Genomic DNA, 13412 nt, shown 5'->3' with positions numbered 1-13412 from the left:
AAGGCCTCAGTCAATTTAGTTGTTTTAATTGCAAGGTCGGCCACCTCAGTCCGAGATCAGACTTCTGGTTACCAAGACTAAGATACATGTATGTATCTTGTATGTATGTATATTTTTTAATACAGTGAAAAAAGTTCAGGAACATCAAGCTATCAATATTTATAATTTTTTGGCTAATTTATGTTTGTCAATTTATTATTTTGATGAAGTTTAACATCAAAAAAATATTAAAATATTTGCAACAAAAAAAAATATTTATATATGTATGGCCGATTTTTTTCTCAGTGTTTTTACACAACTGATTGATCCTCGTTCTCCTTTCTAAGCCAAAAAAATGCCATTTGTTGGCTAACAATACACTTTTGTAGTAATCCAAAATCAAATTATGTACATTTTTAATTCCACAAATTTCTATAATAATCGGAATTGGTATTCTCGAACGATATTAATATATTTTGATTTTTTGAACTCGTTTTCCCTGTAAGATATACAGACATTTGGGATGGGATGCTGGATGGATGGCAGACTGGTTTTCGGTTCAAGCGGCTCCAGCTGTGGCATCACTTTTCCTTTCAAATGGAAGTCAAGGTCGCTGAATTACGCACGATGCTTTTTAGATTACCATAAAGACGAAAATATTACGGCGAAAACAACAACTGGTTTGCTTCTTTCCATCATTGACTGTGGCAAGAGTAGCCAAATACTGTGATCTTAGAAATAAGAAACAATCGATACACAATACAACAAAAAAAAAGGAAAAAAAAATAAAAGAAATCATAAATATTTATGTTATACCGTTGTCTGACGACCGTTGACGTTCAAAAACCGGTGGCGTCAGTGCATGTCGGTGCGAGTCGGTGGATATATATACATATAACCATTTTTTGAACCGGTTTCCATTTGGCAAGACTCTGTTCCAACGTTTCTACTCTCTCATATCTCTTTGGTACCCCACTACCCCCTCCCGTCGAACCCCTTTCGGGGAGTACAATTAAACAATCGATTATGGTATTTGATCCCAATGTGTGTGGCACTTATGTAGTTGTAGGGATAATGGAAGTTGCATTATGCATATTAAAAGCTGCTGTTAAAAGGATTTCTGTTTTTCTGTGCTTTGTTTTGTTGTGTTTTGTTACGCTAACATTTAATGCATTAAGTTAATATCGGATGTGAAAAATTGACACATCATTGTAAGCGAAACAGGACATAAGTAGGTATGTGGTAGTCTTTTTGAATGCAGTGCACAGAAACAATTATGAATAATGTGAGTTAAACAAATTACACAACATTGTGTGAAACTCAAATAACATTGTGCACTGTTTTTTTTTTCTTTGCTTTTTGTTGTTGACGATGGCTTTTTATCAGTTTTTGTAAATTGATTAATTAAAAATGCATTTTTAAATGCCTTTTAGGCTCAATGTATGTATATCAATAAATTAATTGACGCCAAAGCTCAGATTTTATGAAATATTTTAATTAAACAAGAAAAAAAAGAAACGGAAAAAAGACAAAACTTAAAAAAAAAGAAATAATATCAAAAATATGCTAAATGCTAGAGTTCAGTCGATTTAATCGGCTGGTAGCAAAACAAGTTTTGTTGCTGACTCTACTTGAATTTCAATTTCTTTTTGCCTCGCTAATTGGCATTTGTGATCTTGCTGCCATGGCAGAGTCTAAATCTGGACTAAATGGCCAAAATGAAATTCTCTCTTGCTAATATAGATCTTTTGGATACAACACGGCGTATGAGTTATATTTGTATTTTAACAAACGTAAGAAAACAAACATATTAATGTCATCTAAATCGATCCAATTTTGAAGTTGCCGCCGCCCTTAAACTCTTACATGAGAGGAGCACGATCAATGGCTCTCTGACGACGACTGCGTCGTCAATGTTGACTGCGGCAGCGAAGCGACATTACGCGACGGTAACAGCGTTGGCTTCCCGATGGCAGTGGTAGATTCGCTCTCGGCCAATACCCAAAGAGTGTTAGAGTGTCTCGGATTCTTTAACATTCACGATCGTCGCCGTCGGCAGTGGCGTTGCTGCTGTCTTTGGCCTATAAAAGCGGCGCATTTAGTGCTTGCTGCTTTTTGAAGTGAGCTCAGTGTTGAATCGACAGTGAAGTTGGCCAGATCCGGATACGAAGCAAGCACATAACCAGTTGCCATTGCCAAGCAAAATACAAGACCCAACACCAAAACCAACATCAACATCAACAACAACAACAACAACAAGTCAACTCGAGCAATTAAAAGTCAACACAGACTGTGTGCAACGCTAATTGTGTGAGTCTGAGACTGGGTCGTTAATATTATTCCAGAAAATTTTTGTGCTCTCTGTGGTAGTATCTAGAGTAAAGCTAAAGCAGCTAAAGAGTAGAGGCAAAGTTTTATAAAAGTGAACCCTTGTTTAAAGTAGTGCAAATTGTGGATGCCAATTTAAGCCAACTCGGCGGATTACCGATGCACAAAGCGAAACGACTGCGCGACGGTATGCCAATTCAAAGCCCCGGGATTCGGTCGAGTGGTAAAGTGGTGGTGGTGGCACTGGTATGGGTGGCGTTATGCCGGTGCCAGTGCCAGCGCAGCAAACTCTAATTGAATTAAATAATAATATACTACAACAAAAAAAAAAAACCAAAAACAACAACATCAAAATTAAAAAAACCCTCTCTGGGGCAACACACTCGCATACACAAACACACACAATAACAATACAAAACAACAACAACACACAGAGACCCAACAGAAATACCAAAAATTGCGGTTAAATTTCGGTTAGCCCCCGTCTTACATAAAATACCTGTTCGGTTAGCCAGCGTGTCGTCCCTCCCGCTGATTGCCCGTGCGAACCACAAGCACACGCATGCAAAAAGGCAAACACCAAACAAGTTGCAAGTGCCACTTCAAAAATGGCGACCCAAAAACAAAAAAAAAAAAAAAACGAAAATGGCGCTCTACTGACTTCAATTGCCAAAAATTACATAGACCCAAAAACCAATGTAACACACCTACACCAAACGGTCAAGTGACGGTGCCTAAATGCAAAAGGCCGCAATTGTGTATCCCGACAAAAAACCGATGTTGGCCTATACCAACAAGAAAAAACTTCGGTTGAGGCAACAAATCGAACTCCCAACAATTTTTGCTTTTGGCACGGTGCACACTTAAATATCAGGAATCGCGGTTGCTTTATTTACCCAACTGGCCCAACAGAAATCTTTCCAGCTCGTTTTGCACCTAAGACCATTGCCAATTTTCCGCCTTTAGTGAAAATTATTAATTACGATTTCAATATTTTCATGTCTTTTATCTATTCCACTCACAACAATAATTATTTATTTATAGTATTGCTTTTTTGTCAAGTCGAGGGAAAGGTAATGGGCTGATAACCGTGAACTAGGTTCCACTTTATGAGATAAAATGTATTTCCAAGAATTTCCCGTATATCAGATTGTAGTGCTGGTTATACAATTTCCGATGACAATATGTCTATGCCCGATAGAAACAAATAGTCTCAACGGTTTTACAATAACTATTTGAAATAAATTTATGGCTTTGTTAAAGGATTTATAAAGTTTCTTATTGGCCATTTGTCTAGGGCTGATAACAAGTTAATGCACTTTATTGGCATTTGAATACACATTTCTTATTACTTGATATTAGTTCTGCATTTCGGAAAAGAGAAAAGACCGCTCTATGGCCACTTTGTTTGCGTGTGCTCATTCGTTTAGATAAGAGGCACCCTCTCTTGGGGTTTTTTGTCTACCACTCTCTTCTTTCCCTACACAAATTAACTGACTCATTAACTATGATTTCGCTTGAGTTTGTTTACAATTCTAGTGCGACAATCGAGCAACGTGATTATGTTTGGGACGCAGTTGTGAATAGAGAAAAAAAACACGCACACAAGACAAAATTGAATTTATCAAGTGAGTAGCGGTATTTAGTTTGACCGGCCGGCAATGCTCAATGAATTGTAATGCCCATCACAACAGTTCCACAGGCGTGAGGTGAAGACGTAATGGTTTTCTTTTCAAATCAAAGACAACAACAATATATATATAAAAACGTACCTAATGTTATGTCACCATTCAAAAACTATTATCATCTTTCCTTCTTGGACGCCAAGTACGTGCTACAGTCACAGTTGACCAGAACACCGAGACAAAACACGTTCTACGCTAAATGATAAAAAAAAAGTACAATTTGTTGCGCCTATTTAAAAGTGGGTACAAAGAATTTCAACTCAGACTCAACTTCATTCTCTCTATGAGATCCATCGTAAGTGCGTGTGTGGAAATGTATTTTGTTTTTTATTCCTCCTCGCCCATACATACATATGTACATACCTACTTGGCTGAACTAGAACACACAAGAACAGCAAAAAATAAAGAAACAAAAACAAACCGAGAATGTTGAATACAAGAAATTGCCATTTGTGTAAACTAAACTGAGCAGAGCAGAGCAATCATTTTAGAAACTGAGATACGGGGACGGTGAAACGGTAGCACCCGCAACGGAAGTAGATGGAGACCATGACCGTCTGGAGGGTGAGAGGGGAAAAACCAGAAAACATGAAAACCCACGACTTGATAAAACAATACTTATAACAGCGAGTAAACAGAGTCTTGCTAGACACACAGACCCCCAGACCCACAGTATATTTCAAAGTTATTACTTTTGAAAAACTCGCTAAATACAATGTTTTACTTGTGTATATTTTTATTGGAATCAATCGAAATCAAAAACCAATTTATATAATTGTGTAAAAAACCTTTTAATTTCAGAAACTATATCAAATCGACATAACTTACATCTAAATTGAGTGATCTTTTCGAATAACAATGTGTGGTAAGTGTTTCTTTTGAATGATGAAACTTTAAAAAAGAAAAGGTTAATTCGCAACTCATTGCTGGGTCAATGATCGCGGTGTGGATAGCAAGAATTAAAATTTATGCATATGAATGCGTTCTCGCATTTTTATTATGCCATTATGGTATTTCTCGCCTTTTGGAGCTATTGCGCAATTTCGGTTTTTGGACGTCGATGGCCTTTCTCCACAGTCGGCTCCAAAAATAACTTCAAGTGATCGCCCACAGAGCCAAGCCTGTTGGCTGCATTCGATGGCAAGTTCCATGTGTAAACTGGTTTGTCGATTCGCATGCAGATTTCCTCATAACTGGTCGTGCTTTGGCTCAATTGGTTTTGACTCTTGCAAAATATGTTTGTTGCTTGTTTATCTTTTCTCTTAAGCCCCAACACTCCACACAACTCCCCTTGAGGGTGTGTGTGTGTTACACAATTGAAATGTAACAGTTAACAGTTGCCACTTACTGCCCTACCTTGCCCTTTTCTTTTGTCTATATAGGAATTTTTGCGTATCTAAATTATCTGACGCCCAAGTCTCGCCAGGAAGTGTTAGATCTTCTGGTGACAGGGCTAAAGCGATTGGAATACCGTGGCTATGACTCTACTGGTGTGGCCATTGACTCACCTGATAACAAGAATATTGTAATGGTTAAGCGCACCGGCAAGGTCAAGGTGTTAGAGGATGCCATTCAAGAGCGTAAGTTGCTAGAAACTCTTTTACACTTCCGATAATGAAACAAATTTTAATGACTCTCCACAGTTTTTAGCGGTAGCGAGTACAGTGATCCAGTGATGACGCATGTGGGTATTGCCCACACCCGTTGGGCAACTCACGGTGTACCCTGTGAAAGAAACTCTCATCCACACCGCTCCGATGATACCAATGCGTTCGTTGTGGTCCACAATGGCATTATCACCAACTACAATGATGTGAAGACGTTCCTGGCCAAGCGAGGCTACGAATTCGAGTCGGACACAGACACTGAAGTGTTTGCCAAGCTTGTCCATCACTTGTGGAAAAAGCATCCCAATTATTCGTTCCGGGAACTTGTCGAGCAGGCCATTCTTCAAGTGGTAAGTGCATTTAACTGATAGGCGGTTATCAGGCTACTAAGCACGTAATTCCGATTGCTGATTACTTACAGGAAGGCGCATTTGCCATTGCCGTAAAGTCCAAGTATTTCCCCGGTGAATGTGTTGCCTCGCGCAGAAGCTCTCCCCTTCTGGTTGGTATTAAGACAAAGACCCGTCTGGCCACCGATCATATTCCTATTCTGTATGGCAAAGGTAAGTTTTTTTTTTCCCCAAAGTTTTCTGTGACTTCTTCCTCTCTTCATCCACGACGTGTCCTTTGTCTACCTTTCTTTCTCTATTTATCCTTCTCTATGTAAATAACTGTATTTGTGTTGCCTGTGTCCGTTGCTCTGCTCCTCTGACACACTCTTCTACATTATTGTTATGTCCACCTATCGGCGATGCCAACTGTAACGTTTGTCTTGATGATGTTTTCCCTTAGATGACAAGACGCAGATCCCTGACCAAGGTAGTCTTAAATGACCCAATCGTTTAGCATTTGGGATAACTTTACTAGTCTTTGGTGGTTGGTTATTTATACATATTTGTAAACTAAACTAATCAATGTATGTCTTCCACTTCTAATTACTCACTAACTTATCTAATTTGTCACTTGAATCCCAGTTACTTTTGCCTAATAACATATAAGAAAACTTCTTTCAATCAAATGTCACTCACACTATGTTTCGTTCTCTTGTACTTCGTCTAGACGTTGACTCCGGCAAGCCTCAAGGTAATTACAACTTTAAATATACATATTGATTACACGCTATCTAGACACATACTTTGCTTCCTTGCTTGCTTGTCTTGGTTTTGGTCCATTTATGTTCTTAGCCACACTGTGAAATGTGAGCTACAAATTGTTAGAGATATTTTGATTGTCGAATTTGTACAGCTTGTTCAGGAAAATTTTAAATTTCCAATTGAATTTAATCGATAGAGAAAAGCGCACGTGTCATAAAATATTCATTTCATTCATTGCATTTGCTGCATGAAATTCCGAAATATATTTCATTTATAATTTCCCCATGCAATTTTAATAAATATTTATACAACTATGCGCTACATTCAACATTTAATTTTTTTGAACGCTTAAAAGTAAATTCGCTCTACCTTAAGTAAATATGTCATTTCTTAACGAATTTAAAGTTAAGTGAACAAATACAAACACTTTGATAAGTAAACTGAATAACATATGCTCAACTAAACTAATCTTTTAGTTGCAGACATAGCCAATGGCAAACAGTTTCTAATTGCAATGCAATGGAATTGTGTTTTCATTTAATATTCGATTGGTATTTTTGGCGTAAATCCAAATATGTGTGTGTTTCTCTTTGAGTTTATATTAGGCAAATACTCTGAATTTTTAATGCTCAAATTTCATGACAATAATGGTAAAAACGTTTCTGATATCAATTTCATGTTATATACTTGGTGATGGTCCACGTATTGGATTGCAGGTTAACGAAATCTGCATTGCATTAGAAGCTAATTGGTTTTATGATGTCGATGTTTATATCTCCATACTTATTTTTAATCTTTTTTTTCGTTTCCTCAAAAACTCTTTGTTAATCTTTTCATAAATTTCGGACACCTACACTTGCATCACACGTCAATATACACATACAAAACACACATGCACACACTTTGTTCATTGAACGCTTTGCCTTTGCCTCATGCATGTCGTGGTGTCCTGCTGCCGTTCCCATTGTGCTGGTGCCATGGACCAAAAATGCCATCGAAATTCACCAATCACTGACAATTGCACTCTCAACTCGTGGTGCGTTTCACTTGCCCATAAATCGCCCAACCATGATGCCATCAAACGCCATCCAATGACAAAATTAACAAAACAGAATTGCGTCCACATGGACAAACTCGTGAATTGCCAGTTTTGCCCCGTTCGGAGAGTACATCGGAATTTATGCCGCTCGAAGAGAAGGAAGTGGAATATTTCTTTGCCTCAGATGCCTCAGCTGTTATCGAGCACACGAATCGTGTCATTTACCTCGAGGTAAGTCAGATTCGTTTAAGATCAGATCAGGTCTAAAATGTAAAATGTATTTCAGGATGATGATGTCGCCGCTGTACGAGATGGAACCCTAAGCATTCATCGCCTAAAGAAGAGCCTTGATGACCCACATGCACGTGAGATCACCACCCTCAAAATGGAGATCCAACAGATTATGAAGGGCAACTATGACTATTTCATGCAAAAGGAGATTTTCGAGCAACCCGACTCTGTAGTCAACACCATGCGTGGCCGTGTTCGCTTCGATGGCAACGCCATTGTCTTGGGTGGCATTAAGGACTACATTCCTGAGATCAAGCGCTGTCGCCGCCTTATGTTGATCGGTTGCGGCACATCGTATCACAGTGCAGTGGCTACCCGACAGCTGCTCGAAGAATTGACTGAGTTGCCAGTCATGGTGGAGCTTGCCTCAGATTTTCTTGATCGTAATACACCTATTTTCCGTGATGATGTTTGCTTCTTCATCTCACAGTCCGGCGAGACAGCCGACACATTGATGGCCCTGCGATATTGTAAGCAGCGCGGAGCCCTTATTGTGGGAATTACAAACACTGTGGGCAGCAGCATCTGTCGGGAGTCACATTGTGGAGTCCATATCAATGCTGGGCCAGAAATTGGTGTTGCCTCAACCAAGGCTTACACTTCACAGTTCATTTCGTTGGTTATGTTCGCACTGGTCATGTCCGAGGACAGGCTATCGCTTCAAACTCGTCGCCTGGAGATTCTTCAAGCCTTGTCCAAGCTGGCAGATCAGATTCGTGAAGTCCTAAAGTTGGACTCTAAGGTTCAAGAGTTGGCAAAGGATTTGTACCAACACAAGTCTCTGCTTATTATGGGTCGTGGCTACAATTTTGCTACATGTCTGGAGGGAGCTTTGGTAAGTCGTCATGTCTGGATTGAGAGAACATTTATTAATTACTTTATTTTTGTTAACTTACAGAAAGTAAAAGAGTTGACCTATATGCACAGTGAGGGAATTATGGCCGGGGAACTAAAGCATGGACCCCTCGCCCTTGTCGATGATTCTATGCCAGTGCTAATGATCGTATTGCGCGATCCTGTTTATGTCAAATGCATGAATGCTCTGCAGCAGGTTACCTCACGCAAGGGATGCCCTGTGATTATTTGCGAAGAGGGAGACGAGGAGACAAAGGCATTTTCATCACGTCACCTGGAGATTCCCCGCACCGTTGACTGTCTACAGGGAATTCTGACAGTTATTCCCATGCAACTGCTATCCTACCACATTGCCGTACTCCGTGGCTGTGATGTTGACTGCCCACGTAACTTGGCCAAGTCAGTGACGGTCGAGTAATATGGGTTATGAGACGACTGCTTCCTTTCTTTCCATAGCCTTACTTCGACATAGGCATCCGAGTCTCTGAACATGTTTTTATAATGCCACCACCACCGTACCCGGCGGCTGTTTGGATACATTCCATGATAATCTCTATACATATTAGGCCTTAACACTTACACATATACCAACACAAACACACACACACACACACTTTATATGTATGTACGCCCAATGTGTGGGAGTATACGCATATAACTAAATTTTTATTTGCATATATATGTATGTACAAGAAGTACACTTTTACGTGTACCCGTGCGCCCATCAAGATGCAAATCACTTATTAAATTGAAATTTTTGTTATATAAGTTGAAGTTTGTTCTTAAATACGTGTATTATGGCCAAGAGTCAACTCAAAAGGCAGAGAAATGTGACTTTTAAACAGGTATTTTTCGCTCATACAATAACTTTTTTATGCACTTCCCAGTGAGTGGCATTTTGCCCAAAGCAAAAGAAATCATTTCGAGTATATGTAAATACATTTAAACTCTTTAATGCTGATTAGTATTCAAATGTTTCGCAATGTCGTCTTAATTTATCCATACGAGCATTGTGTAGCCTGGATACCAAATGGAACAGTCTGTTGTTTTACAATCATACTCCTCAGCCTCATTAATGCTTAGAACTCGTAGCTAATTCCCAGTTTGTGGGCAAATGAAAGAGAATTCTTTTTGCACACATGGAACAACGAATTTTTAAAGACTCTATTCATTTTATTATGTTGTTATAAGGTATAAAAAAAGAAAAGAAAGTGATGAAGCAACTTTTGATACAAATGTTTTAAATTTATAAACAAATATTGAGCGAATATATTGGTATGAGAATTAAAGAATAATCCAATTAAAGCATTGGCCAAGTTAAAATATATGCTACAGATAGTATATAAAGTGTTAAATTTTGGTGAAGCATCATTACACGAATTCGACTACCATTTTTAACACAATTGAAGAACATATAAAATACCCTCGACATTTAACTTTGAACTAGCCCCTAAAACAACTAAATAGAATTGTTTTGAGACAAAGTTTAACCACACAAAAGTTCATAAAAACTTTATTGTAATTAAGAACATATGTTAAATATTTACCTTTAGTTGAACATTTTTGTGCTGACATCCTTCGAAAAAAACAATTTCCTTTTTTGTATGCTAAAGCGTATTTTGCATAGCATATTCGTATGTCGAATAAGTAATCAGAAAAAATCTTTTTTTTTTGTCATTTTTTTTTTTTTGTGAGGATTGCGACCGCGTTAAAGCTTGAGTGTACCTACACTTTTTTGCCTATTATGTGTCGGACGTAATCTTTAATGAAATGTAACTTTAAATTGGATTACATAAAAACGAAATGCTCTAACGAAATGTGTGCCACAAAATAAAATACATAAAAATGTGAGGTGGACCCTAAGCGGATGCCAAGAAACAAGATGTTGTTGTTGTGTTGGTGCGTCGCGATTTTCCAGTCGCTCCAGGGATAAATGCGAGCCGGTGGCAAAAGAAAACGACCGTCATTTTATTGGAAACTGCGGTGGTATCAGCACTAAACGGTTATGACTTTAAGGCGGTCTACATGTTTGGGTCCTCCAAAAAGTCAGTAGCAAGACCAAATCCAAAACAAACACTAACGAATAAATGGAAAATATATAAATGGGCACTGCTAAGTCGTCGACATTGCCAAACCAAACATACTTCTACACATAGCCGTCTCTCTCGCTCTTGCTCTCGGTCTCCCTCTGTGGGCAAGTGCTCAAGCACAGGTAAAAAGCAGCACAGACAACTTTCATTGAATTGAACATGCTCGGCAATGTTCTTATTATTTCCCATTCAGCTTCCGTAGGGTGCTTAATCTAGATTAAAGGCTGCGGGATGTACAGACAGGCATACTTGGATCTTAGCCAGACACAGCCCCGGGAAAAGCAGCCAGGAAGGCCGGCAGCCAGGCAGCATTCGCTGTGCTCAAGAGCCAAAAGAAGCTCAAAATATTTGGGTTGATGTTTTCATTGGCAGCAGCGGCTAACAGACGCCACCGCCGCCGCCAGTTAAGTGTATTGTTTTCCTCTTACACGATATGTAGTTGTTATATACGAGTATTTATATGTATCATGATGGCACAACAGCTTCAGACATTTTAGCGAAATTGTGTTTATTAAGCCACCCTTTAAAAATGCAATCAGAATCGCCATTCCATTCATCCCCACTGTGGTCGCCAGCAGAGACAATCTAGCACTTTGCCAAAAAAATTAATTGAATATTCTTACATAGAGCGATTGAAGTTCTTTTGTCAACGAACCATATAAATGCAAAGCAACAACGGTTTGATTCCTTAGATTTGTATCTAAAGATAGTAGAAATTGTCTACTAAAAATTGTATCTTTTACGCATATCTCAGAGTGCGATATGTTGCTATGAATTTGACTTTACTTTTTCAACATGCTCAGCATTTTAAAGGGTAATAGAATTTTAATGGAAATTCTTAATTAAAATGTAACCACTGTTTTTTTTTTTTTTTTTTTTTTTTTTTTTTTTCGTTTTCCTCACTTTTAGTTTGTAGATTTAATTGACTCATCGCCTATCAAGGGATATATGCCAGAACTTGGAGAAGGGTTAAGCTGTCAGTGGATTTGTTGGCATTCAAACATATGTGTGCGGGCGAAATTGAATTGCGCGATTTTCGAATATTTATTATCACTGCCTGCCACCTGCCACCAGCCACCAGCCACCAACCAGCAGGCACCAGCAACCTGCCACATGCCTGCCATTGGGGGCAACTATGTGCAAAACCATCTGCCAATTGCTTAAGGATTGCTTTGAGACCGTTGGACTTACGGTATGTCAGCACAGCACAGTGAAGCACACAGAGTACGTACCTATGTATAGTAAAAGTTTTCAAAGCCACAAGCTCCTCCAACTGAGTCCCACAGTCTCAATCCCAGCAGTCGGCAAGCAGTTGAAATAAATTCATGACTGTAAAACATTCCGGTTAAATTGTTGCCATTCCTGCCCCCTTGCCAGCAGTCCAAGTTGGGTACGGGTCCATCTGCCGTCAAATAAGAAACTTTGAGCTGCAACTTTGAGCTGCCGTTTCCGTTTCCGCTCTGTAGACTGGCGGCTGGTAGGTTGGTTGGCTTGTTTTAATGTCCCGCTCGCTCGCAGCGAATATGAAATGGAAACATGTTTATGCATTTCCCGACGTGCGAAAACTTGTGAAACTGTTATAAAAACACGTTCAGGTAATAACATAAGAAACTTTTTATCTCGTCCTTGTCATTGGCATTGCTCCTGATTCTGTTCTGCTTCTGTTTCTGTGTCTGTAACAGCCTCTTGTCCTTGCCACAGTTACTACCTGGCGGAGGATGTCGTTGTCACCGTGGTCGATGGCACGTTTTGGTTATTTCTTCAATTGCCTCATTAGGAGCTGCATTGCACATCCGGCTTATGGCCAGTCGTCTAACAATTTTTAATGTATGCTCAATTATTTTACTTTTACATTTCCGTGCACTGAAGGTAGGTACGTGTTACTTTTCTAACCCTTGACATGTTAACCAGATCAGTAATCAATGTGGCATATAAATTTTTGAATATTCTGATTACTACAAGGAAAAGAGAACCGGAAACAGAGATTCTCCACCCAAAAGGACGTTTAGAAGCCATGAACAAAGACTATAAATAATTAGCTGACTGTGCGCTTAACTTAGATTCCTCACTACACCATAAACAATTGCGAATTATTGGTCTTTCTCTTGTTGTTGTCATTGGCCAATACAAAAAGTTTCGATTTACGTTATTATTTAGAGACAGACCGCAAAAACTACCACTTGCTGAGCTTATATAAATCACAAACCATCCGAAATCGAATGTTTGTCGAGTTTCCGCTTCAGCACCCGACACTCAATTTACTGAGTCATGAACTTGGCATTGGGATGGGGATGTGAGGCATGAGGCATTGGGCGTGGCAGTGTCGATTGATGCCTTTGATTGGTATCAAATGGAGCCTGGGCTTTACGCCTGGGCTAATGCTTTCTTGGGCTCTCTGGAGGATTTGTATCTGGGAATTTGCTCCATGTCAAAGAAAAAGACTG

At 39.1% G+C, this 13412-nt stretch overlaps 1 protein-coding gene across 8 annotated transcripts; it reads left to right on the top strand.

The window, feature by feature from the left end:
- The first annotated feature begins 2102 nt into the window (after window positions 1-2102).
- Window positions 2103-9646, top strand: Gfat1 (Glutamine:fructose-6-phosphate aminotransferase 1). Of its 8 annotated transcripts, none has more exons than XM_068300425.1 (10): window positions 2103-2289; window positions 4794-4857; window positions 5375-5572; window positions 5636-5949; window positions 6021-6162; window positions 6392-6418; window positions 6659-6682; window positions 7842-7963; window positions 8019-8858; window positions 8922-9646. In XM_068300425.1, the coding sequence occupies exons 2-10, from the start codon at window positions 4851-4853 to the stop codon at window positions 9294-9296; spliced, it is 2049 nt and encodes a 682-aa protein (XP_068156526.1). In that variant the 5' UTR covers window positions 2103-2289; window positions 4794-4850; the 3' UTR covers window positions 9297-9646. The 8 variants fall into 8 exon arrangements, with proteins under 8 accessions (XP_068156526.1, XP_068156522.1, XP_068156528.1 ...); XM_068300421.1 differs by having other exon boundaries at window positions 7806-7963; XM_068300422.1 differs by lacking the exon at window positions 2103-2289 and adding an exon at window positions 4270-4287 and having other exon boundaries at window positions 7806-7963.
- The last annotated feature ends 3766 nt before the right edge of the window (window positions 9647-13412 follow it).

This window comes from Drosophila tropicalis, unplaced genomic scaffold (genome assembly GCF_018151085.1).
Source record: "Drosophila tropicalis isolate 14030-0801.00 unplaced genomic scaffold, ASM1815108v1 contig_878, whole genome shotgun sequence".
Taxonomy (NCBI): Eukaryota; Metazoa; Arthropoda; class Insecta; order Diptera; family Drosophilidae; genus Drosophila; species Drosophila tropicalis.
This window is presented reverse-complemented; position numbering and strand designations above follow the sequence as displayed.